Source organism: Acyrthosiphon pisum, chromosome X, assembly GCF_005508785.2.
Source record: "Acyrthosiphon pisum isolate AL4f chromosome X, pea_aphid_22Mar2018_4r6ur, whole genome shotgun sequence".
Classification (NCBI taxonomy): domain Eukaryota; kingdom Metazoa; phylum Arthropoda; class Insecta; order Hemiptera; family Aphididae; genus Acyrthosiphon; species Acyrthosiphon pisum.
Window position 1 is genome coordinate 54,910,232 of NC_042493.1, and position 27,813 is coordinate 54,938,044.

Genomic DNA, 27,813 nt, shown 5'->3' on the forward strand with positions numbered 1-27,813 from the left:
ATACTATTATCAGCTTGTATGTATTTTCCGGACTTTTTTTTCGTATACGTTTTGCTTTGAGTAAAGTGTATTTGAATGTATTATGTATTTTATAGTATCAATAGAAATTCTACTTATCAACGTAATATACAGTATTACAGTTAGCTATACTAGCGTATAAAGTGTCGATACCAAAATTATTTATTAGAAACTGTAATTACCAATTTAAAACTATATGACTTCATATACAGAATCGGAAGGCACAAATTGTTTCCACCAAAGCGATTTTTGTTAATCTGCTTCCCCAATTATTCGAATCAATTTATTTGCGGTTCACTAGGTAATTGTATTATTATTATATTATTGAATGATACTTATATAAAACATAGACATAGACCGTCACCACGCAATAGGTACGAATCATAAATAATATAGCGTGTAGGTAATAAATCGTTATTTTGTTACAGGAATGGTTTATGCATAACGCATGGAATATCGATCGTCGATTTTTATTTTTTATTTTTCTCTAGTCCACGGAATGGGGGTGCGGTAATTGAAAGCTGGTTTTGATTTGTTTGGTTCGTCCAGCTACTTATACTATAATATAAGTCAAATTCAAATTTCAAAAATTAATATGAATGATTAATACACGTTAGGTATATATAATATTATTCAAAGGAGTTTCAATACATATTTACATGTTCAACAAATCGACAAGTTGTTACAACATAATTCGATTATCGATCAATCAATGAATATCAATGATTTCCGCACAGCGTGTTATACAAATACAGGCCGAGATTTCTACGTGGAACCGAAGTAGATGAATTTTCATCTATGTATTTTCATTTTTTTTTACCAGTGCGCGTTCAGGATCGTAGTTGTAAGTTGTGACTTGCGAGTGGATTAAGTTTGTACAACTGTATGTCAACGTGCAGGGAATATCGTTCCACAGCATCTAGCCGACACTGCTGCTAATTTTGGTTGTCAAGGAGGTGTATTACCAAGCCTCCGAATAAATCAATAATAATAATTCACATAGTTTTCAAATGAACCAATGAGCGTAGGTTATGCATGTACGGTCCTAGCTGGGACACTACAATAGGGTTTGGTAAAACGCTTCCGGGTTCTGAAAGCTCATCCCGCGACTACTGTAGTTAGTTACTACATTCAAGCGACGTAGGCTCATTCCACCACTAGTTGCTGTAGCAGTGCAGCTGTGTGTTTGTTTGTTATCAATAATAACTTATTGTTGTTATTATTTCGTATCGAGCGACGCTCACAGTTGGCTGTGCAATTATATATCTTATATTATTATAATTATATTATAACTACGTAGTCCGTACAGTGAATCTCTTTTGGAATATAAAATATTATCTTTCTTTGGCCGATATGGAACCGTCCGAAAGCCCAGATTCGAAAGACGTGACAACTATTAGTCACGGAACAGGTGCTTCGGAAATCGCGAACCACGTCGAAAGCAGCCCGACGATACTTAGCTACGGTCAAGCAAGTACTTCGGGAAACGATCAGGTGATGGCTGCCCAACCACGACAGGGCGACGTCAATGAGCAACAATTACAGTCCGGCGACGTCGACGAGCAGCCCGGGAGCGATGCTGCCATGAATCCCTGCTCAAGCTTGCAAGCACTGCCAAATCAAATCGCAAATGTACCAAATTACAACATGAACCAGCAACATGAACAGTTGTTGAACAATGATTTCAATCCACAGCTACCGATGAATGAACACCAACAAAATGGCCTATATGATCAACCGCCCCAGATAAGGCCACGTCGTCCACCGCTGAACTCTAGAAGGGGAACGTATCCCGCTCCAATCCGACAAAAAATTCCACATTTCCACTTTAGCTTTGGAAACCAATACTGGACGTTCAATGATTTTAGTCAACGAGTACCAATGGCAGATCGTCCACGGCCACCGTTGAGATATCGCCTACGGCAACCGGCAAATGTATGCCATCGGCTACTGATGAACGAACGCCAACCGACGAATGAACCACAACGGAATGGTGAGCAAAATCAACCACCCCAGGCAAGTCCAAATCCTCCGCCATTAATATCTAGAAGAGAGGTTGAGCCTGGGATTTTCGAGGAAATTTACTCACATAGAAGATATCGAATGGACAGGCCCAAAATGTTCGGTGTCAATAGATGTGCAGTAAGTATAATAGTATAATCATAATAATATAGAGTAGGTAGTTAGGTAGGTAGGTACCTACTTTCCTGAATAAATATTTTAATCCAAAGATTATTATTTTCACTTTCCCATGCTGTGTACATTTCAGAATTCTATAATATACTTGGTAGGCCTATGCTACCTAAATAAATTATAATTATCGATATTTAAATTCAAATATTATCCTTGTTAAATTAATACAATTAGCTACCTTTGATATAACAGGACCCGTAAATATGTAAACAAATGGCATCTTATCATTTTCCCCCCATAACAGTCTCTTATCATTTAATAAATTAAAAACAAAATATATTTTCTTGTTGTCTTAACAACATTTAAAATCCCTTTAATTGTATTGGAGCATACAATTTTTACGTTTTAAACGTTATGGTAATATTAACGTTATGGCCCTCAAAGTCATATTTTTGGGGCTCTCCTTAGAAGCCATATTATCTATATTAAATATATCTATATTAAAAAAACAACAATATAGTAGTGGGAGATGGCAGCAATCGGTCGTAATATAATAAATTATATTAATCTGTAATGTGATAATATTTTGTTTGCCATAAAATAAAAATACCTATATAAATAAAAATATTTTCTTTTTCTTTTGGCACTCCTCGGTGTTCATAGAAATGTGTAAATTGGGCCACTAACTACAAAAGGTTAGATCGCCCTGATATAAATTATTTTGAGTTATAAGTTATAACCTTGCATACATTTCTGTAAATTGCGTTTTTACTAACATTTTTAGTCCAACTGGTTATTCATCTATGTTATAATATTATAAGACTTGTATTTTAATTAACAATAATGTTATCATTTTTTATTTATATAATATATAAATATATTTATTTATTTTTAAGATGTATTTATATTATTATACAGAGGGTAAGAGGAAGACCTGTCGGATGGAATAACTTTTTTTCTAATCAATATTTTTTTTTTTTTTTTAATATAATTTATAGTCAATTTCGCTAAACGTTTAATATAAAAAAAAATATTTTTTTAACACATTTATATAAGTCAAGTAATTTATTTTTTAGAATCTTTTAAAATATCAATATTTTTTTTGATTAAATTAATTCTTAACATACCTAATAACTTTTTCAAAATATGATTTTTGGGAATTTTCTTATAAGAGTTTATTAATTTTTTTAATAGTATAATTTTAACAATTTTTGTGATACGTTTAAGTGGCATCATTTTATTTTTTTTTTTTTTGTCAGGTCTTCCTCTCAGCTTGTATAGTTGTATATCTATCAGTTACAATACATATTTGTTAATTAGTCTATTATTTCTAATATTTAAAATAATGCCCTAAGTTGGCTTAAGTGTATGTTAATATAGGTTTTTCATAAGAATGTTTCAATGCCCCAAGTTGACAATATTCAGTATAACATAATAAGTAGAAAAAAAAAGATAGAAGGAATAATTTGCTTGGTTCAATAATTAAATTGCAACAGAAATTAATAAACCAAAATGTAGTATTGAAAATAAATCCTGATTCATTAATATTAATGCTATTTACAGTATAATTTCAAAGTTGGCACGTTACTTTATAGTTTAATTTGTTATTTATAATATAAAATATATTGCCTTTAATATGGGTAGTTTTAAGAATTTATATATTTGTTCATAATTTCTAAGATACCAAAGACAGAGTCATTTCCAATACATTTATTTTTATTTTTTAAATGTCAGTGTTTCTTTCAAAATAGGAAATGTTAATTTAAAACTCAAATATTTCATATAGTAATATTCCCAGCCAAAGTATACTCTGCCCAGAATCCTGTGGACAATGTAAATTGTGAATATTAGGTATTAAAATAATAATGGACATACTTCACAAGTTGGACATCAGTGCTAATTAAATTAATGAGGTTATTGTAGTTTTTGATTTAATAGTATGTGGTTGATAAGCAACATCTCAAAAGACAATAGTTACAAATATACCAAAAGAAACAGTAGTTGTATCAGAGCTTTATAAATAATTTGTGTAAGATAAACATTAAATCATAAATACATTTCTAAGAGATTTCAAAATATAATAGAATTCATTGCTGACCTAGTTCCAAATTTAATAGGTTAGATTAGGTATGATCAAAAGAATCAATTAATACAATTTTTATTCAATTACGTTCAGTTTTTACTAAGCAAAACGCTATTACAGTATTGTTTTTAATCAGGTGTAATAAAAAATTGAACTGTCTATGGATAATCATATATTTATGGGTTTATGTGAATTATTATATTATTAAAAAATTAATTGTATGTTTTAGTCTTCATGTAAAAGTGCATATTACTAAGCATTTCAATGCTGATTTTATAATTATTTAATTTTTTTCTTTACTAATTGGTAATGATTGTGTTTTATTTTCAGTGTCGAAATTATGTCAATTACAATCATGGGAATAGTGATATGATAACAGTGATTATGAATACTCCAAATTTATCTATGCGATATAGTATGACTATGAGCCGTGGAGCGCGATTTGGAGACCTGTTTAAAGCTTATTTTGGCCTTACAGTAAGTGTTCTAAGGGCTAAGAACAAACTTTCAATACAATTTGTGTATTCTTGTCGTATGCCATCTACTGCACGTTCTTACATGTCATATGAGGTCTATAACATACTTTTTATATGTAATTAATTTATAGTAGAATTATAGTATATTTTATTAAATGATACACATTATTTATAGTAATTAAATAAATCAATATATGTTATAATCTAATCCCAAATTAGTTTAAGTTAGGTTCAAAAAAAATTACATTCAGTATAGAAAAATAACTATGAATATAAATATAATAATATAATATGTCTATAAGTATAAAATTCAAAAAATAGGTAGGTACTATCATAATTTTTTAGTATTTACGTTAAATACAAAAAATTACATTTGATATAGAAAAATAATTATCAAAAATTCAAAACAAATTTAATAATATAATATGTCTATATATATAAATATCATTATTTTTACTATTTACATTAGGTAAAATATAATTTTACCTCTCTTAAAAAACACTCTTATTTATAATTTCTGTTGCAATTGAATTATTAGACCAAACATATTATTCCTTCTATCTTTTTTTTCTACTTATTATGTTATACTGAATATTATCAACTTGGGGCATTGAAACATTCTTATGAAAAACATATATTAACATACACTTAAACCAACTTAAGGCATTATTGTATTTGTATATTTTTATTTAGACGCCACCATTGTTCTGCTAAATACGAAGGCAGCAATGATTGTGATATACCATGCATTTTTTTTTACAATTTAAAGTTTTAAACCTCCCCATAAACTTTCTATGCGTTGTGTATTGTATACCACTAGTGGGATCGACAGAAAATTGGAAATGGTTTACGGTTTTATGTATGTACCCTTTAGTGTCTAATGTGTTATATGCATGCCATTCATCTGAGTGTATTTCTGTACCAATTTCAATTTCATTTTGAATTATTCCGTGTAATGTCTTTTTGTACTCTGTTTCTTTTTTCTACAGCAAAGTATTTAAGTATCTTGCCTTGATAACACCATTTTGATATTTTTAACAAATTTCAAACACTCATGAACTAATAAGTTTTTTGCCATAATTTTGATTACTAAAAATTACAGTACAAATTAAACTGATTATCTCATATGTTTAAGACTACAGTCACGATTATTGCTTGACCCAGGTTGTATTGTAGTATTATATTATTTATACAGAAATTACATCGTAAAGATAAAGCTTTAATCGTCATTACCATCAAATTGTTGAAAATGATTATAGGTAGACAACATGTATATCGCATATGATGTATAGAAACATGTGTGGTAGATGGCAAGTTTGTGGTAGACCGCATACAACAAGAATACCACAATTTGTATACTTTTTGATGGCTCAATTTTATTATGTACCTACTTAACCTATAGAGCTTTGTATATATGCTTTGTATATATTTGTATATATAGCTTTGTATTATGTAGGTACAAACAACAACACAAAGTTAGAACTTCTAATTACAAATTTCTGAAGTTGTGCATTTGTATGCCAAAGATAACATTAAGAGTGTAAAATATAAAAATAATAACAACTTAAACTGTCCAATCACAACAAAAAAATCCTGTTGGTCAAATTTTCAAAATATCCCATTGTATGTGTACCTGGTTGTGAAAGTGTATTAGTTAAACACTTAAATTAAACTATTAAAATTAGTGAATTTGTACTTTGGGAAGACTTTTTTTTTGTAAATATTTGATTTCATTATTAATTTTAAAAATTATTTGGTTCTAGCGAGAAACTGCTAGTACAGTCTTTGTCGCATGTGGCCGAAGGTTACGTCGAGGAGATACTCCAAGAGGTATCGGAATGAACAACCGTGAGAACATATATACTTTCGTGAATTCTAGGGGATATTGTGTTTTAAAGAAAATCAGAGATAGTTCAAAATAATATCTCCATGTCATATTAGTTTTACAAATTACATTATACAAAACATATAAATATAATTGCCTGATAAATAAACCTCAAATGCTCAAACCGACATCACTCAAATTTTTTTTTTATTATTATTATCACCAAGTCCATGGTTTATAAAAATAAAATATGATAGCATTAAATTATTTGTTCATTATTCAGTCCCGAATCATAGAGCTCTTATAAAATATTTACTCAAAATTTTCCTTCAATTTTCATGTCAATTACATAATAAATAAATCATAAAATAAAATTTAGGCTTATTTTAAAATGTAGGTATATGTTAAGTTTTTTTGCGATAAGTCAGGTCTTAAAATTCTGTATTTCTTATATATAATTTCTTAAACTGTAAATATTTGTATAAATTATTACATGATATAATTACATACCTAATATTATCAATTTTCCTGAAATTTTCGAGTGTTTAAATGTTAAAATGAACCAATCTAATTCCAGTAATAATTAGATTTTTTATCTTTCACCCATTTCCTCAAAATATATGCTATACATTCTTGCAAATGTGCTTGTGTCTGCAGATAATTCAATTAAAGATTTAAATTTATTTAATACTACCCTTTTAAATTTGTCAAATAATTTATCTAATTAATTTTTTTTTTTTTTAGCTAATTATGTTATTTATGTTATTGTATTTTTAATCATAAACGTTTCCGACCAATAAGACTTTTAAGTCCACTATCATTGTACACATATTTAATAAGGAATAAAATAAAATACATTATTAATGTGATATATAAGTCACAGATAATGTCTTCTTTTGATTTTATACAAGGTAAATTTATGGAACACCAATTTATAGATAACACTGTATACATCATTTTATAAGAGAAACATAATGTTTGTTCAAATAATATTAAACACTTTTCCTAAAATAACTAGTGGATGAAAACCCACTACCAATCACTTTAAGTAGACGTTGGGGGACTTAAAATTCCCATTGGTTGTTGTTGAACAAAAAATTTTGTTGATTTAAAATTAAATATTTTTATGTATTATATTTTAATTTTTTTCTTTCAAATATTCAGATATATATGAATTTCTTTTATATATTAATATAAAGTACAAAATAAAAAAAGTTATCTTTTATCCTCAAAATGAATGTACTTAATATTCAAAAAGTAGTCACTAAATTTTTTTTTTTGGTACCAATTTTGCTTAGAAATGTCCCCAGCCTACTGAAAAATATATGTTGTGTAGAGTATTTGTTTTCCAGGAAGGAAAAAAAATTTACATACCAAGGGAGGAGCTATAGCACCCCTTTCTGGATCCGTGCCTGAATGTATTCAAACCGTTTCATCTATATATATATAAAAAAAATATAATAGTGATAATTTCTTTAATTTCTAGAAATCAACTCCAATTCCAATAAAATAAAATGACAATATGTGAATTATAATAATTATTATATAGGGCAGCGGTTCCCAAACTTTTTTAGTTCCTGCCACCCTAAAAATTTAAAAAAATAATTGCGCCTCCCATAATAAATTAAATTACAAATTTATAGTATTTAAATATACAAACATTTTTATTTTTATGACAATATAAGTTAACAGTAAATATTATTTAACTTCAATTTAAAGTATTACAAAATATTTAAACTTGCGAACAATGTGCTTGTTTTCCGTTTAATAATTCTTCAAAATTAGGTAGCAATGTTGTGACATCCATACGCATTTCTTTTTCAATATTAAGTTTTGATCAATATTTTGATTTTAATACAGCTACTGCATTAAAGCATGCTTCACATAAATACGATGTCGCAAATGGTAGTAGTACACGCAAAGCTTTGTGCACGTTGTCTTACAAAATAATCACGTTTTTTATTAATTAATGATCCATGATTAGTTTCAAAATGACGCTTTAATTTATTTGAAATCATAATATCGGCAGTTAATACTTTTAAACAAATAACATATTTAGGACGTTCTTCGTAGTCTATTTTAATGTAAGTAAAACCAAAGTCTAAATAACTATCATCGTATTTTCTGAACTTATGTTTATTTTCTTCTTTATTATTGTCTTCATTTAAACTGTTGGTTGTACTCTTAATATATATAAACATTTTCTGTATGCAAAAAAAAGCTATTATATCTTGAAGAAGTTGGTACTACTCTGTGACCTTAAGGAAACCTAACCTTCACTACAATTTCTCAAACCGGTGGAAGACTTGAGATACAATTGTAAGACAAAGTGTGTATCAAAGAAGTGTAGCTGTCAATCGTCAGGACTCCTATATGTTACTCAAAATGCCATGATAGTTTATCTTGTTGCAAGATTTTAATTTAAAATAAAATAATTTATGGTTAATTAATATTTAATAATAAGTAAAATATTAATATAAATGTATAATTTATGTTTTGAGATTATATTAATGTAAATTTTTGCTTTTTGAGTTTATTCATCTTTTTTTTTTTACAAAATGTCAACATTCACCAGTGAATGTCTGCATTTAAGAAGAAATTAACATTCACCAAATGTCAAAATGTTCCTAAACAGATAGATAAGGATTTATTGTTAGCTGTAAAATCAAAAAAAAATATGATTACATATCATGAAGCTAAAACCTATTAAAAAAAACCAACATGTTATATTGTATTGTTGTTAAAAGTAGCTTGGCTTTTTATAACTTAAATTAAAGTCTTAAACTTTTCAACTTAATAATGCTCGCCTTATTCAAATTGCTTCAGAGACGCCCAATGATACTCGATTGTTTGGTTTAATGTGTAAACAAATGCATAGGCGTACAATTTTGGAAGTGGGGAGAGGGCACTGTAGGGGCTATAGCAATAGATCTTGGTTCATGTTTTAGAATATAAAACTTTTAGAAAGAGTTATGTCCTAGAATATTTATGAGTTTATGAACTATAATAGCTATAATTGCTATTACCTAAATTTAATCTAAGGTATTGAAAATGATCACATAATATTTTTTAATGTATTCATTTAATAGATAATAACAGTACCTATTATAATTATGTTTTTAATCTAGTCAAACTATATTGTAAACACACTTATATTTTAACTGTAAATATGTAATTTTAATTATTAATTGTATATATTATTACCTAATCTGTACTAAAAAAAAAAAAATGTCAACTAATAACCTTAGCAGTTGAAGCTTGTAAACTTTTGAATAAAAAAAAAAAGAATGTTTTTTTATATTGCTAATATAAATTTTTTTATATATAAATGAAATGATGATGAAACTATATTAATTTATGATTTTTATATTATTATTAAATTGTATTATTTGTATATAAATAGCCTAGAACTATTACCGTTTTTTTTTTTTTTTTTATATATTACTAGCTCTTTCAACCGGCTCTACCAGGGCCAAAGATTTGTTTTTTTTTTTGTAAGAAAATTTATTTCATTTCTGATAATTATTATGATAGTAATAATATTATATTATATAACCAATGGCAAACCTACAAATAAACAAAAATAAAAATTCTTTTTTTGTGAAATGGAAAAATGTGTGTGTGAACTACTTTTTAACTACCTATCAGTACACCTATAGGTGTAGGGATTAAAAAAATAAACTATAAACATCCTGCAATAGTCTCAAGGAATCTATTGGTAAAACTTTTATTGAAAACAACAGTCCAGTAGTTTTTGAGTTTATTAGGTAATTTTGGGGTTAAAATATAGTGACCAAGTGTCAAAATGATTATATTCGATCAAATTATTATTTTATGTAACCTGTGGCAACCATTTAAAATGAAAAAAAATACCTATTTGATGTCTGTTCGCTAAATTAGAGTAAATATAAAAAAAATATATCTTAGTGGATGTCACTCTGCTGTACAGTACCCAGGTTACAGTAGGTCACTGTAATAGGTGGTGCATATTAAATCATTGTATATAAACAACGATTCTGAACGAAGATAATTTTCATCAAATGTAGTTTGACTTGTTTTGAGTTATTTATGGACATTTAAAACTTTTATAGTTTATTATTATGTAATCTGTGTAAACGGTAATAATATTTTATTCGTTTGGTCAAAAAGCTTGAAAATTTAATGCAAGGTCCTTTGAACGTTTTTATAAAAAAATAAATAAATCATTCATTTATTCATTTTTTTTAGGATTCCGTACGGTGAAACAGGACCTTATTACTAAGGCTCCGCTGTCCGTAGGTCAGTCCGTCTGTCACCAAGCTGTATCTCATGAACCATGAAAGTTAGAAAGTTGAAATTTTCACAGATTATGTATTTCTGTTGCCGCTATAACAACAAATACTAAAAATCCTAGAATATTTAATAGCTGTTTATAGCTGATGATGGTACGGAACCTTTCGTGCGCGAGTCCGACTCGCACTTGGCCGGTTTTTTTACAAAAAGTATTTCAAGTTCAAATGCTGACAACATTTATCAAAACCTCAAACATTTTCAAATTGTTTTGTACCTAGTTAAAAAGTTAAATTTTTATAGGTAGTTAAAAATGTTAAATTTATTACAAGGATTCTCATAAATTGTTCATACTTTAACCAATAAATCTAAAAAATATAATAACTAAGTTCTTTTTTACAGACATTTTAAGATCAAATTTGGACAAAATTACATATAAAAAACCAAGAATAATGATTTTAGTTATTTTGATGTAACTTTAAAATATTATTTGTGGGTACTTGAGACTTTTAGAGTACATTATTATACTGCATACATTATACGGTAGACAATACACATTATGAGATTTTTAAGAGCAATTTTTTTTTGGAAAAAATTAATTTAACCTACTATATAGTACCTTTTTTTTTCAAGTTTGTAACCGCCATCGTTTTTTTAATAACAATACAAATATGAAATAATTATACATACAGGGGGGGGGGATTGACGGGACAAATGACGGGACTAACCTTTGTATTAATTTTTTAATATTTTTGGCCCAACGGAAAAAATTTAATCAACATATTTTATAGAAAAATATCTAAAAATATTCAAAGTTGAAAATGTCAATAGGTAAGAGCCCAAAAAGAATATTAATAAAATATTTTTAAAATTAAATAATGTTTGGTAAATGATATTATAAACAATTGTCGAAAATCGAAAGTATTTGTACAGTTATTCGTATTAAGATTACTTCAAAATAATAAAATTGTTTCATGAAAAATCAAATTAGAATATAAAAAGGTGGGCAAGTGGATGTCGCTTTGCTGTATAGTAGGTTACAAGTGGGTCACTGTATAATGGATGGTATTAAATTTGAATTCAATGATATAATATCATTGTATAAGAGAAATGATTTTGAGTGGAGACTGAATCTAGGTATAAGATATATTATATACTTATATCTATGGTAGGTATTAAAAAAACAATTGACCTATAATAAATTCCAAATTAATCATATCACAATATTCATTAGGTACTTATAACGCGTTATACATCAACAACAAACCGTGATACTATCATAGATATATAATATTATACTATAGAAGTTTCAAGTAACCACAAATAATATTATACAATCATTACAATCACAACAAAATAACTAAAATAGTTATTCTAGGTTTTTTAATATGTAATTTGTCCAAATTTGAACTTAAAATGAGTATAAAAATAAACTGTGATTATGTATTTTTTTCATTTTTTGGTAACAGAATCAACTACTGACGTGGAATCTTGTTTTAAATGTTCAATCATTAAATATAAAAGTTGAACATTTTATAAATTTTTAACTACAAAATAAATCTTCAATTTTAAATTTGATAAATTTTGTCAAATTTTAAGTTCAAATGCTTATAAAAAAAAATTGTGCCTGTGTATAGGAACCTTGTATTAATTTCTTACACTTTTTGGCCCAACAGATAAAACTTTATTGATATTTATAGAGAAAAAAACTAAAAAAATTGAAAACTGAGAATGTCCGTAAACAGCTCAAAAAGAGTCAAAATATTTTTAAAATTGTATGGTGTATAGAAAATGAAAATATTAACATTCACTGAAATTTTCAAATATCTACAGTTATTCGTTTTTTAATTACAATTAAATAATTTGCTAATTTTCGTGATTTTTTACATATTTTGTCAATTTTTGAACTTTAAATACTAATAAAAAAAAACTTTGACTAAGGATTTTTAATATTTTTCAAATCTCATTGTAACAATATAGTAGGAGCCTTGTATTAAATTTTCAAGTATTTTTACTCAACGAATAAAGTTTTATTGACATTCATATAGAAAAAAAAACTAATAATATTGGAAACTGAAAATGTCCCTAAACAGTTCAAAACAAATGAAAATATTTTGAAAATTTTATCGTAGTGAAAATTTCATGAATCTACGGTCATTTGTTTTAAAGTGACACCAAAAACCAAAATCAATTTTCTCGAATGCGTAAAATTCCCGTTTTTCCTTAATTTTTCTTTTGCCCCCCCCCCCCCCCCTAAAGTACCAACTAGATTGACTTTCCTATCAGAAAAGATACTGTTGAAGAAAATCGAAGCACTTTTAATGTCCTAAAAGGTGATGACAGACACAAAAAAAAAAAAATTAAAAAAAAAATTAATTAAAAAAAAACCACACTTCATTGTAAAATCAATAAATTAATTGTTTCATTCAGAATCTAAAAGTAAGAAATTTATTTGATGTATCGGTAAAATTTATTTTTTGGCTAAGTTAGGAAAACATACGGGAAATCTAGTATTAAATTTTTAAATCTTCGATATAAATAGAATACATTTTTTTGAATTTCTAACTGAAGACGGTTTGTAAATGTTCATGATTTTGATGAATTTAGTCAACATTTTAACTCCAGAAACTTATGTAAAAATATTGTGGATTTATGATCAGCTTTTTTTTAAAAGTCCACTAACAAAATTATATGAGGAACCTTATATTACATTTTCAAGTTATATTTTGATGAAGCAAAAAATATTTTATTGACAATAACTTAACAATCTACTAAAAATGTAAATGTTCAATATCAATAGCTTCAAAAGATACAAAATATTTTGTATATTTTATGTAGTCTAAAAATCACTAATACACTTTTAGTGAAAATTTAATTTTGCGCACTGCTTGTGATAGTAGAATAGTACTATAAAAAAAAATAGTATTAGTAGAAACCCTTGACCTATTTAGCTGCGTAATAAATGTATATAAAATAATATGTTAAAAAGCAATCAATAAATGATTTTTCTAAAAATCTCAGTTGTTAAAATTCTTTTTTGTAATTTAAGACAGTATGTTCTCTCTTTGTCTCTCGAAATTGATGAGTATTATAGATGATATAGAATCTATCCATCTTTTCCTTTGGACGACTGAACCTCTTTGCAACCAGGTCATCATTGACCATCTTTTCATAGCACAGAACAATAGGGCTGTGGTTGACAGGCATCATTATTTAAAAAACAGATATAATATTATACAATATACTATATTATACTCTCATGTTAAACTTAAGATTATCATGTAAATTACTATACCATAATTACTTATAAATTGTATTTCTATTGATCATAGTCAGTTCTATCCCCATAATAATTGCAATTAATTGTATTAATAGATCTCTAAAAAATTTACTCATGTTGTTAATAGTAATGATAACCTATGATATAAAATAATTATAATTTATGCATTAATCTAAAACAGTCGCGTCATTTGAATTGTGCAAGGTATACATTCCGTATATAATTTATTGTGATTTGGCCTTCAAATTGATAAATTCAAGAAAGGGTTTGTTTTACAAAAAAATAGAAGTATAAAAAAAATGTTAACACCACAGATCTAGAACCACAGATGATATAATTACTTATTTTTATATTATTTTAATTTATTTTAATACACCAAATTATATTATTATCACCTATAAGTTTAAAAATTACTAACCGAGTACCAATATTATGTATACAACATAGAGTAATACTTTATGGTATACAACAAGTTATTTAAGCATATATCATCTGTCCCAAGTCCATTATGTCAAAACCTATTTTGACTCACCTAAAGCAGAGTTTAGCTTACACCTTAACATTATTGCTGAGCCAAAATAATTAATAATTCTCTAGGCAACAGTATTAAGTCCAAGCAAAACTGTTAAATATAAAGTGTTCATGCATTAACTAGACTCTGGAGTAACATAACATATTATTATGCATTTGATTCTTTGATATTAGCATAAAAAAAAAAATTCTTCAAAGAAGTACTTGATGTCCTGTTATTATCATTTGTTATCTATAATATTTAAGCTGTTGATATTATATTCTACATTTTCACAACATAGTACGTGAATTATTATAAAATCAAAGTATAATTCATTTGTTTGATCAATAAAATTATGTGATTACACACTATTAATTTATGACAAAATAAAGTTCAATTTATTGATACTTGATTAAATAATATATTTTTTTATGATCAAATTTGTAACAGTAGTTTATAAACTAAGCTAAAATTACCAAAATTATTTTATGGTAAGGTATAGTTATACAAGACATAGATATTTGACTACATGTTTAAGATATAACATAACAAATATATATATATAATGTTGGGTCCACAAATGTTATGCTTGAAAAAATGATTTATTTCAAATATCTCATGCATATGGTTCATCTCCCGTATGAATTTTATGAATTCTAATGAGAGTTTTGATAACCTAGCAAAGCTCACATAAGAGTTCACACGGGAGAAAAACCGTATGCATGTTATATTTGTTACAAATACTATTGCGGTGATTAAAGGCTGATGCTTGAGAAAATGATTTATTGCAAATATCTAATTTAGAAGGATAGCACTATGAATATTTTTTACTGTATTTAAAATTGTTATTTTTAATAATGATTTATTGTAAATGACATGTTGGTATTGGTTTTCGACAGTTAGAAAAACTAATTTTTACCTAACTTGATTGTTTTTAGTTTTTTTTGAGACAATATGATATCACATTATGTTGAGTTGGTATGAGTTGATGATTTAATGTTACTATTTCAATTAGAAGACTTGTTTTCAACCAGGACATATCGGAATGTTGTAGGTAGATGCAAAATGTAAATGATGGCATAATATAATTGTTTTCATTAAAAAAAAAAAACATTTATATTCCATTATGCCATCATCAAATATTTCCAATTCAGTTTTTATTAGAGTTTCACAATTTTCTGTAGTGTGTATGGAATCTTCCGGGTAACTGAAACAATAAATTATATTTAAAATTTAACAAAAATTTAACTCAACACAAATATAACAATAAACAATAATTAAGTAGATAATGTTTGCTCAACTTTGCTTCCCTTTCTACTTAAAAAAAATTGAATAAGTATAATAATATCATAAACTTTTTATAGTATGTATATTTATAGATTATAAATTGTAGGTACCTACTACCTACCATGAATATTATAATTTGTACTATCTACACCAAGCAGTGAATATGCTTCAAAAATTTCGAAATAAGAATGCAAGCTTATGTGACTTTATAATATAGATGCATTGTATCCCACCGTAAGCACAACGAATACCTACAAAAACATTTCCTATTCTGAACATGCTGTTCAAATATTAAATTGCAACCAGTGCGATAAATTTTGAACTCTTTTGTTCTTATTTATCGTATTTATATAGAAAATGGTGTTAAAGATATTTATATAATATATACTATTTATATATTTAATAATAACAAATATCATAGTAAAAGTTTTGGTTGAAGTTTTTTTTTAGCCTCGGGTATTTCAACAATATAATGGGGTGGCATGGCCATTTTTAACTGGATAGCCTATAATATTGTTCATAAAATATGAATTCTAACTTATAAACTTATATAAAAATGGTAAATGTATTTTACAGTCCACATACATAAAAAAAAACTACAAATACATAAATATAGATAATATTTACTTAGTATATACTATAGTGCCATATAGTGCATCAGAAAAAAATAGTGCCCTAACAAATCATCATGATTTTGGATAAAATGTCCAAACGCATTGAAACCATTTAAGGATAGTCGACTAATAGCGAAGGGGACAAGATGGAAATAAAAAATACGAACTAACAATCTGGGAGGAATCTCCATGAAGATAGTAATAAAATACTAACCATTGATAAGTAGATTAAAAATCATTATCAACATAATTAAGCTTATGCCTACTGATGTCATACTGTAGTTTGATGAAGTAGGTAATTTACTCGTAACTTAATATATTTTTGTTTTTATTAACTCCCTAGTGTAATCCAACTACTCAGTTTCTACATGCCACTCACGCACGACTTTGTTTGCTGACAAGCAGTGTCAGCGAAATTGACGATTTAGAGGAATGCGCGTGCATTGGAGGCGGCTCCAGGCAGTGGCGCTGAAGTCAAAAATTTTACCTGTGACATCAGACACCTGGACATAAAATTTTGGCACCCACCTATTTCTTATAATTACCCAATAATTACCTTACCATACACCAAGTATAGTTTCTAATTTCTATGTTGTCTAATAAACAAATTTTCATAAAATAACTATAGAATGACAAAGATGACCCCTTACGTACTAAAATCATTTATGACAATTTATTGTCATAGGCAAATATATATTTTGGAGCCTCTGGCTCCAGGGGGGCTAGCCCCCCCCCCCAAGCCGAATTTCTAAATAAATTTAAAAACAATGTTAAAAACAAAATTACAAAAAAAAATCATCGACATTTTCTGATAATTATGACTTGCCTCCCCCCCTCCAACCATGTTTCTGGAGCGGCTCCTGACGTGCATAACGTACAAAATGTGTTAACTTACAAGAATAACCATAGTTCATCACTCGACACTCCATCATATACGGCTTTATGAGTGTGAGACTTGAGTTATGACTACGAAAGTCACGACTTCAGAGAGTACGAGACAAGAGTTTCCACGTTCCAACTTCCAAGCTTAGACAAAGAAAATAAAGGCCGGAGCGGGATGCTCGAGCGCTGGACGTCCGAAGTGAAACACTGAAACCTAACCTATATTTTAAAATGTATTAACCAAGTAAAATAAATAATTATATATCTACCAAATACCTTATAGAGTTTACGTTTTTAAGAAAAACGAAAAACGTGTTTTATTCATAGACCTACTAACTGTTAATAGATGAGTGTCTCACGGCAGCAAAATGTTTGGCTGCGTTATCACTTAATAGTTATATCAAATATTTACAATATCTGTTATCATAGATTGAATGATAAGTACCTTGAAAACCTAACTTTGAAAATCATTATAATAAATTAATAAATTATGTATATATAAGTTTTTATTAATCTTTAATATTATAAGTATTTATTAGCAATTAAATAAATCATATTATGGATTAATCCACCGTAATCTGGTCATCATAGTTTATGTATAAGTACCTATTAATATTTATTAGTATCGTTTAAATTGTATCATATATGAATGATCAAATGCATAGTGAACATAAGCACTCTCACTATTAACATCTTCAAATCCAGATACTATAGCATTAATTTCATTTATGCAAGGCTATAGATAGTATGGTTGCCCATCGACGTATGATTCTCATACTTGAAAAGTGTCTACCGAAATGAATCTCTATAATCAGTATTAAAGTTAAATTAAACAGCTGGAGACTTAAGCACTAGCGCTTAAATGTCATAGTGGCTATCGCGACTACAATTTACATTTGAAAGGTAATTGCATTTAGAGTCACTACAACAAATAAGCGCTAGAGCGTAAGTTTCCAGCTGTTTAATACTGATAATGGAGATTCATTTCGGTAGACACTTTTCTAGATTCGTTGAGCAACCATACTATCTTTAATTGTGATTTATGAAAGGTTTTGAGATTTGAGTTTTATGACTGCTTTTCTTTTTAGTTGAGTAGAGCCGAATTTGAGGAACAATTTTTTTGTAGCATTAATATCTTCAACTGGTGTAAGTTTTATTTTTTCTCCTTCATTCATGAGTGTAATAACTTAATTTAATTTTTTTTCTATCTTTATTCTATTTTCATCACTAATTCACTTAATGAATTTGTTCCACTTAGACCCAAAATAATTTCTGCTTGATTTTTTATTTTTAGATTTTGATTACATTTGTGGTGATTTGTGTTAGTTGTGTTCATATCAATTAGGATTTTCTGTTCTTCAATATTTGTTTCTTTATGAAAAGTATTGTTGTAGTACAAATGTTTATAGAAATTACTAGCACAAGCATGTATATGTTTACAAATATTTGCTTTGATGACATTGTCAATACAAGAACAGTGGTAAGTATGAATGCAAATTTTGCATTTTTAACATTTTAAGCATGCTGTATGTGTACACGTTTCACTAACTTCTATGATATAATACTGTTGAGACGGATTTGATAATGAGTGTATTATGTACCCTTTCTCATTTTCCAAAATTTTAATTTGTTCCAGTTTGATTGTTTCACTGATATTATGACTTAGGCGGACTTTTTGAACTTTTTCAGTTGGGACATATTTTGATAATTTGAACAATCGCTTGTAAAGACTATCTCGAGAAAATTTCATGAGAGCATGAATAGTTTTATCTAAACGTTTCACTCTTTTCCCTTCCAAATATATATGCTTCAATATCTTGTAAAACGATTCCAAATACATATTTGTATTTATCCCAAGCCTCAACCTAAAACAATAAGCCCAGCATTCTGGTCGCCTTGAATAATATTTCTCAAAGTACATTCCAAAACATTGTCGAATATCCATAGATAGCCTATGGCTATAAATGTCTTATGTTTAATTAAAATAAAAAAAATATAATATTTAAAATTTGGCGGTATCATTCAATCTATGATAACAGATATTGTAAATATTTGATATGGCTATTAAGAAGATCTTAGTTCATGCTATTAAGCACGATTAAAGATAGTACTACTATCTACTATACTATCTTTAATCGTGCTATTGAGTAATCTGCTATCTGTGGTGATAATGCAGCCAAAAATGTTGCGGCCGTAAGACGCTCGTGTTAATAGGTCTATGGTTTTATTCCATTTGATAACAGTGCTGTGATATCAGTACCTTAAGTTTGATAAAATTAACAACTAAAGATCAAGTTTTAATCAAATACGACAGATAGCGCCCAGCATATTCGTGAAATAATTGACTATTCCATAATATACGTCGCTTACTCACTTGACACTTCTCCTGTATTTTTAATCAAACCATGTTTAATATTATAAATGACAGTCTTAAGTCTGTAAAAGTAGGATCAAAAATAATATTATGTATTTATCAATTATTAATGTGGACGCAGACATGTTGTGAGAAAATTGCGAACTTAACTAGGATGCAATAAAATGAAAATATGGTTTTGTGACGTAATTCGAATGTTCTGATTTTAAAACAGCGATTTTACCAATAATAAAACAAATTAACACATGCATACATTAATTAACGATACACCGCCACAATATTGAATATCTAATTTATTTATTTTTATTAAATACGGCATAGGCGTGCGCAGACTTTTGGTTCCGGGGTGCACACTAAAAAGGCCCACAATAATTTTGAAAACAATTATAGATACAAACAAATGTTTAAAAGATATCAAATGCACTAAAAATATTTATTTTAAAGTATTATTCATTCTAATAAATATTACATAACAATATATAGTTATACAATCTTATAAGGGTAATCGAATTTTTAAAAACAAAAGGAACAACATTTTTGAATTCGTCAATAATTTCATTCATTTAATCTACACTTAATTAATAATTAGGGCCCTTGTCGTTTTTGGTGAAGGTCCGGGGGTGCCCAAGTACCCCCTGTGCGCACGCCTATGAAATATGGGAGTAGCCCAAAGTACAGTAAATGAAAGTTAGATCTTACACACAAATAGCAAATCAGCGGAAGTGGAACGGAACCAGGTGCTTAAGTTAGAGTGAAAACAATGATTAGACGTTAGCAAGGCAATTAATGCGGTAAATCAGATTGTTTGAGCTGTCTGAATAGATACAATGTTGATGAACCATGAACAAGACGATCAATAATGCGACAGACACGTTCAATTTAAAAAAAATTTACATTTATAATAATAATAGTTTTTTTTTTTTTTTTTGTCAAATTTGTTTTTATTTGTACAATCTGTATATAAAAAATTACAATAAGCACAATGGAGGGATATAATATTATAGGTTATTGATCATTGTTGGCTTGGTGAAGAAGCTAATTCAGTAATAGGACTTCATGACGGGATGTTGGACTAGTCAATTAGTCGACTAGTAGGTCACGGCACCAGCTACGTTTTAAACGTCGGCCAGGGTCGCCCGGAATTGTTCGGAAAGAGAGGTTTTGGATGAGAGGGTTTCAGGGATTTGAAAGTTTAAGGTGGAAACGTTAGAATGAGGAGAGAGTTGGGTGTGAAATTATTGGTTTGCATTTTGTTTGTTTATATTATTTATGAGGTTTAAGAGGACTCGGGTGAGAAGGGATAATAGGGGATTTATGATCGATTTAAATTCGTCAAGAAATTTAGTGAGAGAGGTCTCATTATCAGTTGAGTTGGAATGGTTGTTGGGAAGGGGACCCGATAATAGTTAATAATACAATAATAATCTTATAAACGTACCTATATATTGTAAAATACCATTAATCGGTATACCTATACAATACATATTTTACTTTATTATTAAAATTATAGTATTATATTTATTAACATATATACAATATACTATAAAGACTACCTATGCACAAATTAATCATATTACTTTATACTCTATTAATAGGCATAATATGGAGATTTTTTTTCTTACGAATTCCATTTCGTGGTAATGTAATAATATTATACTTTTATCCGTCTTTACTAGATATTTTTTGTGAATTATTATTAAAACGTCGTATTTATCATCATATTATTATAATTCGTCTCCCATGTTTTTTTATTTGAAATATTCAAATACTAAGGAACAATATTCTTGGGACAGAATGTTAGAGGGGATATATAAGAACCGGTTCTCGGCGGCATTATATAATATATAACTATATAATGTGTAGGTACTTCCAAACTAATGTTCGTATCAATACGGGTCTGACCATAATTTAATGATTTTTGAAGAAAAAAAAGGTTTTTCCATTAATTTTGTACTCGCCGAAAGATTAGATCTTCGGTATTATGTCGCGATCGTATCGTTATATTTTATAACACTGTCGCCGTACTCATGACAGGCATGGGAAATAATTGTAATCCTGTCGGCTACCCGACCTAACCTTTATTATCTTATTATCTGAAGAACGGTTTTCGATGTATACATATTTTCCCATAATCCCATTTAACATAGGTAACGTTTTATTTTTTTCGAATAAAATAATTGTTTTCGATTTCTCTCGCATGTGTTTTTTTACTTACACCCGTATATACATATTAATTATATATATTTATATTATATCCCCATAGGAATATTATCTAGGTATATAAGTATATAACATTTACGACTAGACGACGGTAATTAATATAACATTAATATATTTTTCGTGTTCTGCAGAGTCTTATTACGACTCGTCAACAACGATTAACGAATGCCATAAAAATAATGGAATTTTAATTTAATGTATAACTTTCCATTTCTAGGTATCACCCGAATTCCAAAAAGTACCTAATCAGCTATTGCATGTTTAATGACCGATACGTAAAATACGATGATTATTCTGGATAATTATATCCAAACGAATAATTATTATCTCAGCCAAACGAAATATTTTCAACTACCGAGAAAATTACCCAAATATTTTGTATGTATAGAACAAATTTTCACAATTTTCCATCACGATAACTCACGGAAGAATAATTTCAACGAAGATATTTCATATTTTGTATTATTCTGTAAGAGGACGGAAGGACGGGCATTAATTGTTGTCTCTGTTCTACACATGCATAACGTAACAAATTTACGCTCAACATATTTTCACGTTTAACTTCGTTAGCTTAAAATTAGAAGTAACTGACCTATTATGAAACTTGAATATTATTAGTGTTTGTAGGTCGGATTTGTATGGTACTTATATAGTTCAATTTTTAGCAAATTTAGCGTATATAATATTATAGAGTAGCAGAATTATAAATATTAAATAATGATATGTTATAGGTACGTAATATACCTAATATAGATATATTATTAAATATTCTAAGACCATATAAACATCTATGATGTATTTATGTGTATCATACAATGATTTATACATATAATAGGTACTATTTTTATCACATAACTATTATTAATTTTTCTGTTTTGTTACAAGTTCCAACACATTTAACTCTCAAGTATAAATAATATTCGTCCAATATTTGTATTTATAAGTTAACGTATTACGTCTGTTGTAAAAGTTTTATTTAGGAGGAGGTAAATATAGGTATTTCTAATTATTATATACAGAAGGACAATTTCCAATGGTTTTTTTGTCAACTTTAATTTTACAGAACTAAAACGAAAATTTTGGTCAGTCCGCGGCGCGTTTTCTCGCTGGACATAGCATAATATATAAGTCGATGATTCGCAGAAAATAATATGATTAAGTTCTAAAAGGTATTTTCGAGTACACAGACTCATCTCGACAGCCCGCAGACATCGAACATTTTTTTATTTAAAAATTTATATTATATTTTTATTTTTTAAAATGTACCTTATACGTTATAAGGAAAATGGTTACAAAAAAAAGTTATAATCCATACATATAGTGAGGGTCGGTCGTTGTTGGGCCCCCTGTTGGGTGTAGTCGGGTTAGTCATTTCGTAACAATACAATACATATTATTATTTATACGCCTATATGTAAAAAAAACTGTATTTTATAACAAAAAATGCTATCCAAGCCCTCTTCTCGCATTATGTTGGGTACTAAAGTAAACCGGTTTCTACATCAAACATATTATCGTGCCTTAAGTCTGATTTCACCCCATGTTGTAAAAACCACTTAGGTAGGTACTGCTCTTCCTGTCAAATATTTATTATATATTATCGTTAACCATATACTTTAACAGTATAACTATATACTTAATATTATACCTTATACATAATATAATATGAAAGAGAATAAAATATATATTATTGTAACTAGTTAGTTTTTGATAATATCTTTTCCAACAGAGTAAAAATTATCAGATACAGCCATAGCACATGTCAAACATAATTATATTTTTGTTTACCAAAAAATATATAGGCACCTTATTTGACCATTCCAAGAATACGACTTATGCTGAAAGGTTTTAAAAATCACTTATTATAAAAATCATAAAGGAGAATATAATTTTACATAGATCTGTCATAATCTTTTTTATCTCCTATTTAAATCTCATTAATTTTACGAAGGGTTAAAACATTTTTTCAATTAAATTATTGAACTAATTAATTAAAATATAAAAATAGGTTTATTTATGGATCTTGATAAAATTATTCTTCACAATTTTGATAGCTGGTGTTTTAATGTAAGCCCCATCAGTAGGTACCTAACTCGTATTTTAGTCTACACAGCGGGCGTCTTTTAAAAATGATATTATGAATAAAACGAAGCCACGCGTTGTATTAATTCGATGTTAATTTATTCACATACTAGTAGACACTATATTATGGTTTCTACATTTTACCATTTTCTTATTTTTCAATCAAATTGTAATTGATAGATGTAAATAAGGTAGGCGGAGGAGAGGCAATCAATTATAATTTATGACATCATTATTTTAAAATATTACACAATATACAATAACCAATTACCATACTATAAAGTACATAATATCATAACATTAAATATTGTTTAATTTCATACTGAATAAAAATTAATGAACATCATCAAACAAGCTTTGTGTAATTTAAAGTAATTGGTCCTTACGTACATAATAATGCCTACTATTATTATTATTATTTTTATATAAGTAACATTAATTATTGTAAGTCGTAAGCGTGGACCATAGAGTAATAGCGTGAATACTTAGGTAATGTGGCCCGTTTCACAGACACGCATACGGTATGGGTGTGTATTATAATATTATGTAGGCGCGTGTTTCATTTGTATCATTTAAGTTGGTACACTTTGACAGCACAAGACCACCATTTGTCGCCACCATCAGCCGTCACCGACTGCCACCACCGTCCGCCGTCCAATCTTAAAAATATAATGTACAAAGACATTTGTATTGGAACCATTTTGCTCATATTATGCGAATGCCCATATTAACCAGTGCTCACATTAGGCGGAATCCACTGTACATCGATAATGCACGTGTGTGTGATGCGAAAATGTACCCATACACATGGCTGTAAAAAGGCCATTCTTTCTTGTCTATGAAATAATTTATAACGTCTTATACGTCATATTTGCTTTCTGTTATAAACAATCACTAAACTCTTGGTGATTCAGATTTTTTTCCACGAGTTTTTCGTGATTCTGAATTAAATTACTGACATTAACCCGTATATTAACCCTGTATCCATTGGAAGAATTTTATGATATTCAATTTTAAAACCATAAACGACTTTAAAACAGGGATTGCGTTTGCGAAAAGTTCCGTTTTATGTTATTTACAATTAAAACATTATCCAAGTTTTGAGTTTATCGTTATTTAGAACTAAAACGTTATACAAGTTTTGCGTTTATCGTTATATAGTACTATAATACCTATTAAATTTAAAAATAATAACTAATGCGGGTGGGTAATGGCGTGGATACTGAATATAATAATATAATCAATTCCTAGATTTTTTGCATGAAATTAATTTTTGTACGAAACCAATAGATCTTTTAAATGAATAAATTTTAAAATATTTAGTTTTGCGTTATTTTTGGTCAATGATATCCTATAAATTACGTTTTGTGTTATTTTTCGTTCAAATGATATTCTATAAATTACGTTTTGCATTATGTTTTGTTTAATGATGTATAGTATATTTTGTAAATCGTTATGTTTTGTTTTGCGGCATTTATTTATTTTTGATTATCACTTTCCGTTTTAATTACGTTTACAAATTTCAATCGTTTTTTTGTCAAATATAACGTTATAAATTATAATCATAACGTTATTATAATTTGTAAGGTTTGGAAGCCCTGCTTTAAATTTAAGTTTATGCAATTACATACAATGCTAAAACGACTTTATGACTGGAAAACGAATAGTGAAATAATGTATATTCAATGTTTATTGTTCATAATGTTTGAAATTAAATAATTATTCTGGTTTTCACTTATTTTATCCGTTATGTCTGAAAAGTAGATTATAATAATATAATATTAAGAGGATGTAACACTGGTATCTGTTGTAGAACACTCAAAGTTTCGTTAGTTTAAACGTTAGAGTGAATTGACCTATTATGAAACTTGATGGTAAGTAAGATTTGTGTTTCTACGTTGGTTTTTTTTACAATGATTCGATTTTTAAGTGAGTTATGAGTATTTTTAATTTACGGTATATTATATACGCATAACTTGCTAAGAAATTGAACTATTTTAAAAAAACAACATACAAACACAAGGATAATATTCTTACCGTCAAGTTTCATAATATGTCAATTAAATTATAATTTTTAAGCTAACGAAGCTACAGATGTTCTGCTGAGCGTAAATTTGCTTTTTTACGCACCTGTAAGACAACAAATACCAGTGTTACGTCCTTTTAAACAGAAATCATTAGCTAGAGGTCACAACTCTAATCACTGTGGTGTAAACATAACTATATTATATGCATAGTTGCTTATCGACTACGAAGTCTGTTTAGAGTTTTAGAATATGATATTTTTATTGACTATACAAACACTACAAAAGCTATACGCCTATACATTATATAATATTTAACGTAGTCCGTAGATAATATTAATAACTATTAAGTATTAATATTTTCTTAGTATTACTGTAAGTATTTTCATAAAAACAAAAGTTATATTTATCAAATTAAAAATCAGTTTAGAAACACTAAAAAAAATAATATGTCAAAATATTCAGCTTCGGACGCATTCGAGTGTGTAGTGGGTGCGCGATTTTTATGCTCATAAATTAAAGTTTTGTGTGCGATTACTATGTTTCGATGAGTAATTATTGTTCATTTAAACAAATATATTCAAATTTATATGGTACGACAAAAAAATACGTGAACAAATTAATAAAATACATTTCGATGTTCCATACTTTCATATTGTTTATATACATTTATAATATTATTATGGAATAAACAACCGAAAAGATTTTGAAAAATCATTACTATTATGCTATCTGTATATTTACTGGTACTCGGTAGACCTTATGATTAGGATTACTAGCTTTATTTGAAATTAATTTAACACTACGAAATTAAGTTAAGCTTAAACACTTCATTAATACTCTTGGTTAGCAGGGTGTCTATATAAATAGTAAATAAATATATATATATTATATATAAATAGTTCATTGGCTAAAACGAGCTATTTTATGATCTTTGGGCTTTGGGCTGCTAAGAAAAACTTATTTTGTGTAAAGATGAGATTGTGTATAGTTAATTTTTGACTCAATGACAATGTGGATAACCTATTATGAAAATATAATACATTTACAGATATAAAAATGTAATATTTAAGGCACATATAGGTACCTATTGAATATTGATGGACATAATTTTAAAGATCAATAAGTAAGAAGTAATAACAATAAATAATACTTAGTAGTAGTCCAAGGGCGTCATTGGAACTTTTTAAAAGCCCGATATGTAGATAAAAGGCTACTTAATAAATGTTTTATATGTACCTGATCTAAAGATAAATTTATTTTCTTGTGGGGCATGCCTTGATAATGGAATGGTTGGTAAAGGACAGTAAAGGTTGTACATTTAAAATTAATAATCATGTAATTGCAGCCGGTGTATGTATGTAATAAATTGTTTTCAATGCTAATCAAAACAGATATTTAAAAGGATTTATAATAAAAGGTATGCTAACCACTGGCAGCAGGGGCGGATTGGCGAATTTTTTCGGCCCGGGAAATATACTAACATTTTCTTACCACTTTTACTTTCTATGAATTCCATAGTAACTAACATTTTCTTACCACTTTTACTTTCTATGAATTCCATAGTACCTACTTATAATGTATATCAAAATCAAACAAAAAAAATAACAAATACGTCTAGGCCGTTGTAAGTATGAAACACTTGTGTAACTACGTCTACGTATTATTACTGCACTATGTTACACTGTCAGTGTGTCACTACAATATTATAGAATCTTAATGTATAAAATAATTT

At 27.9% G+C, this 27,813-nt stretch overlaps 1 protein-coding gene and 1 long non-coding RNA gene across 3 annotated transcripts; one reads left to right on the plus strand and one right to left on the minus strand.

The window, feature by feature from the left end:
• Positions 1–441: 441 nt before the first annotated feature.
• On the plus strand, positions 442–7,027 carry LOC100574563. The gene is made up of 3 exons (XM_016804436.2): positions 442–2,160; positions 4,565–4,711; positions 6,474–7,027. Exons 1-3 carry the CDS (start codon positions 1,372–1,374, stop codon positions 6,630–6,632), a joined length of 1,095 nt encoding a protein of 364 aa, XP_016659925.1. The 5' UTR covers positions 442–1,371; the 3' UTR covers positions 6,633–7,027.
• Positions 7,028–15,318: 8,291 nt separating this feature from the next.
• LOC103309466 lies at positions 15,319–17,776 on the minus strand. 2 transcript variants are annotated; one of them, XR_001679507.2, is made up of 3 exons: positions 17,655–17,776; positions 17,392–17,597; positions 15,319–15,802 (listed from the first exon to the last, which is right to left on the minus strand). It is a non-coding gene; the product is annotated as an uncharacterized LOC103309466 (long non-coding RNA). The 2 variants fall into 2 exon arrangements; XR_510737.3 differs by having other exon boundaries at positions 17,392–17,592; positions 17,655–17,766.
• Positions 17,777–27,813: the final 10,037 nt, after the last annotated feature.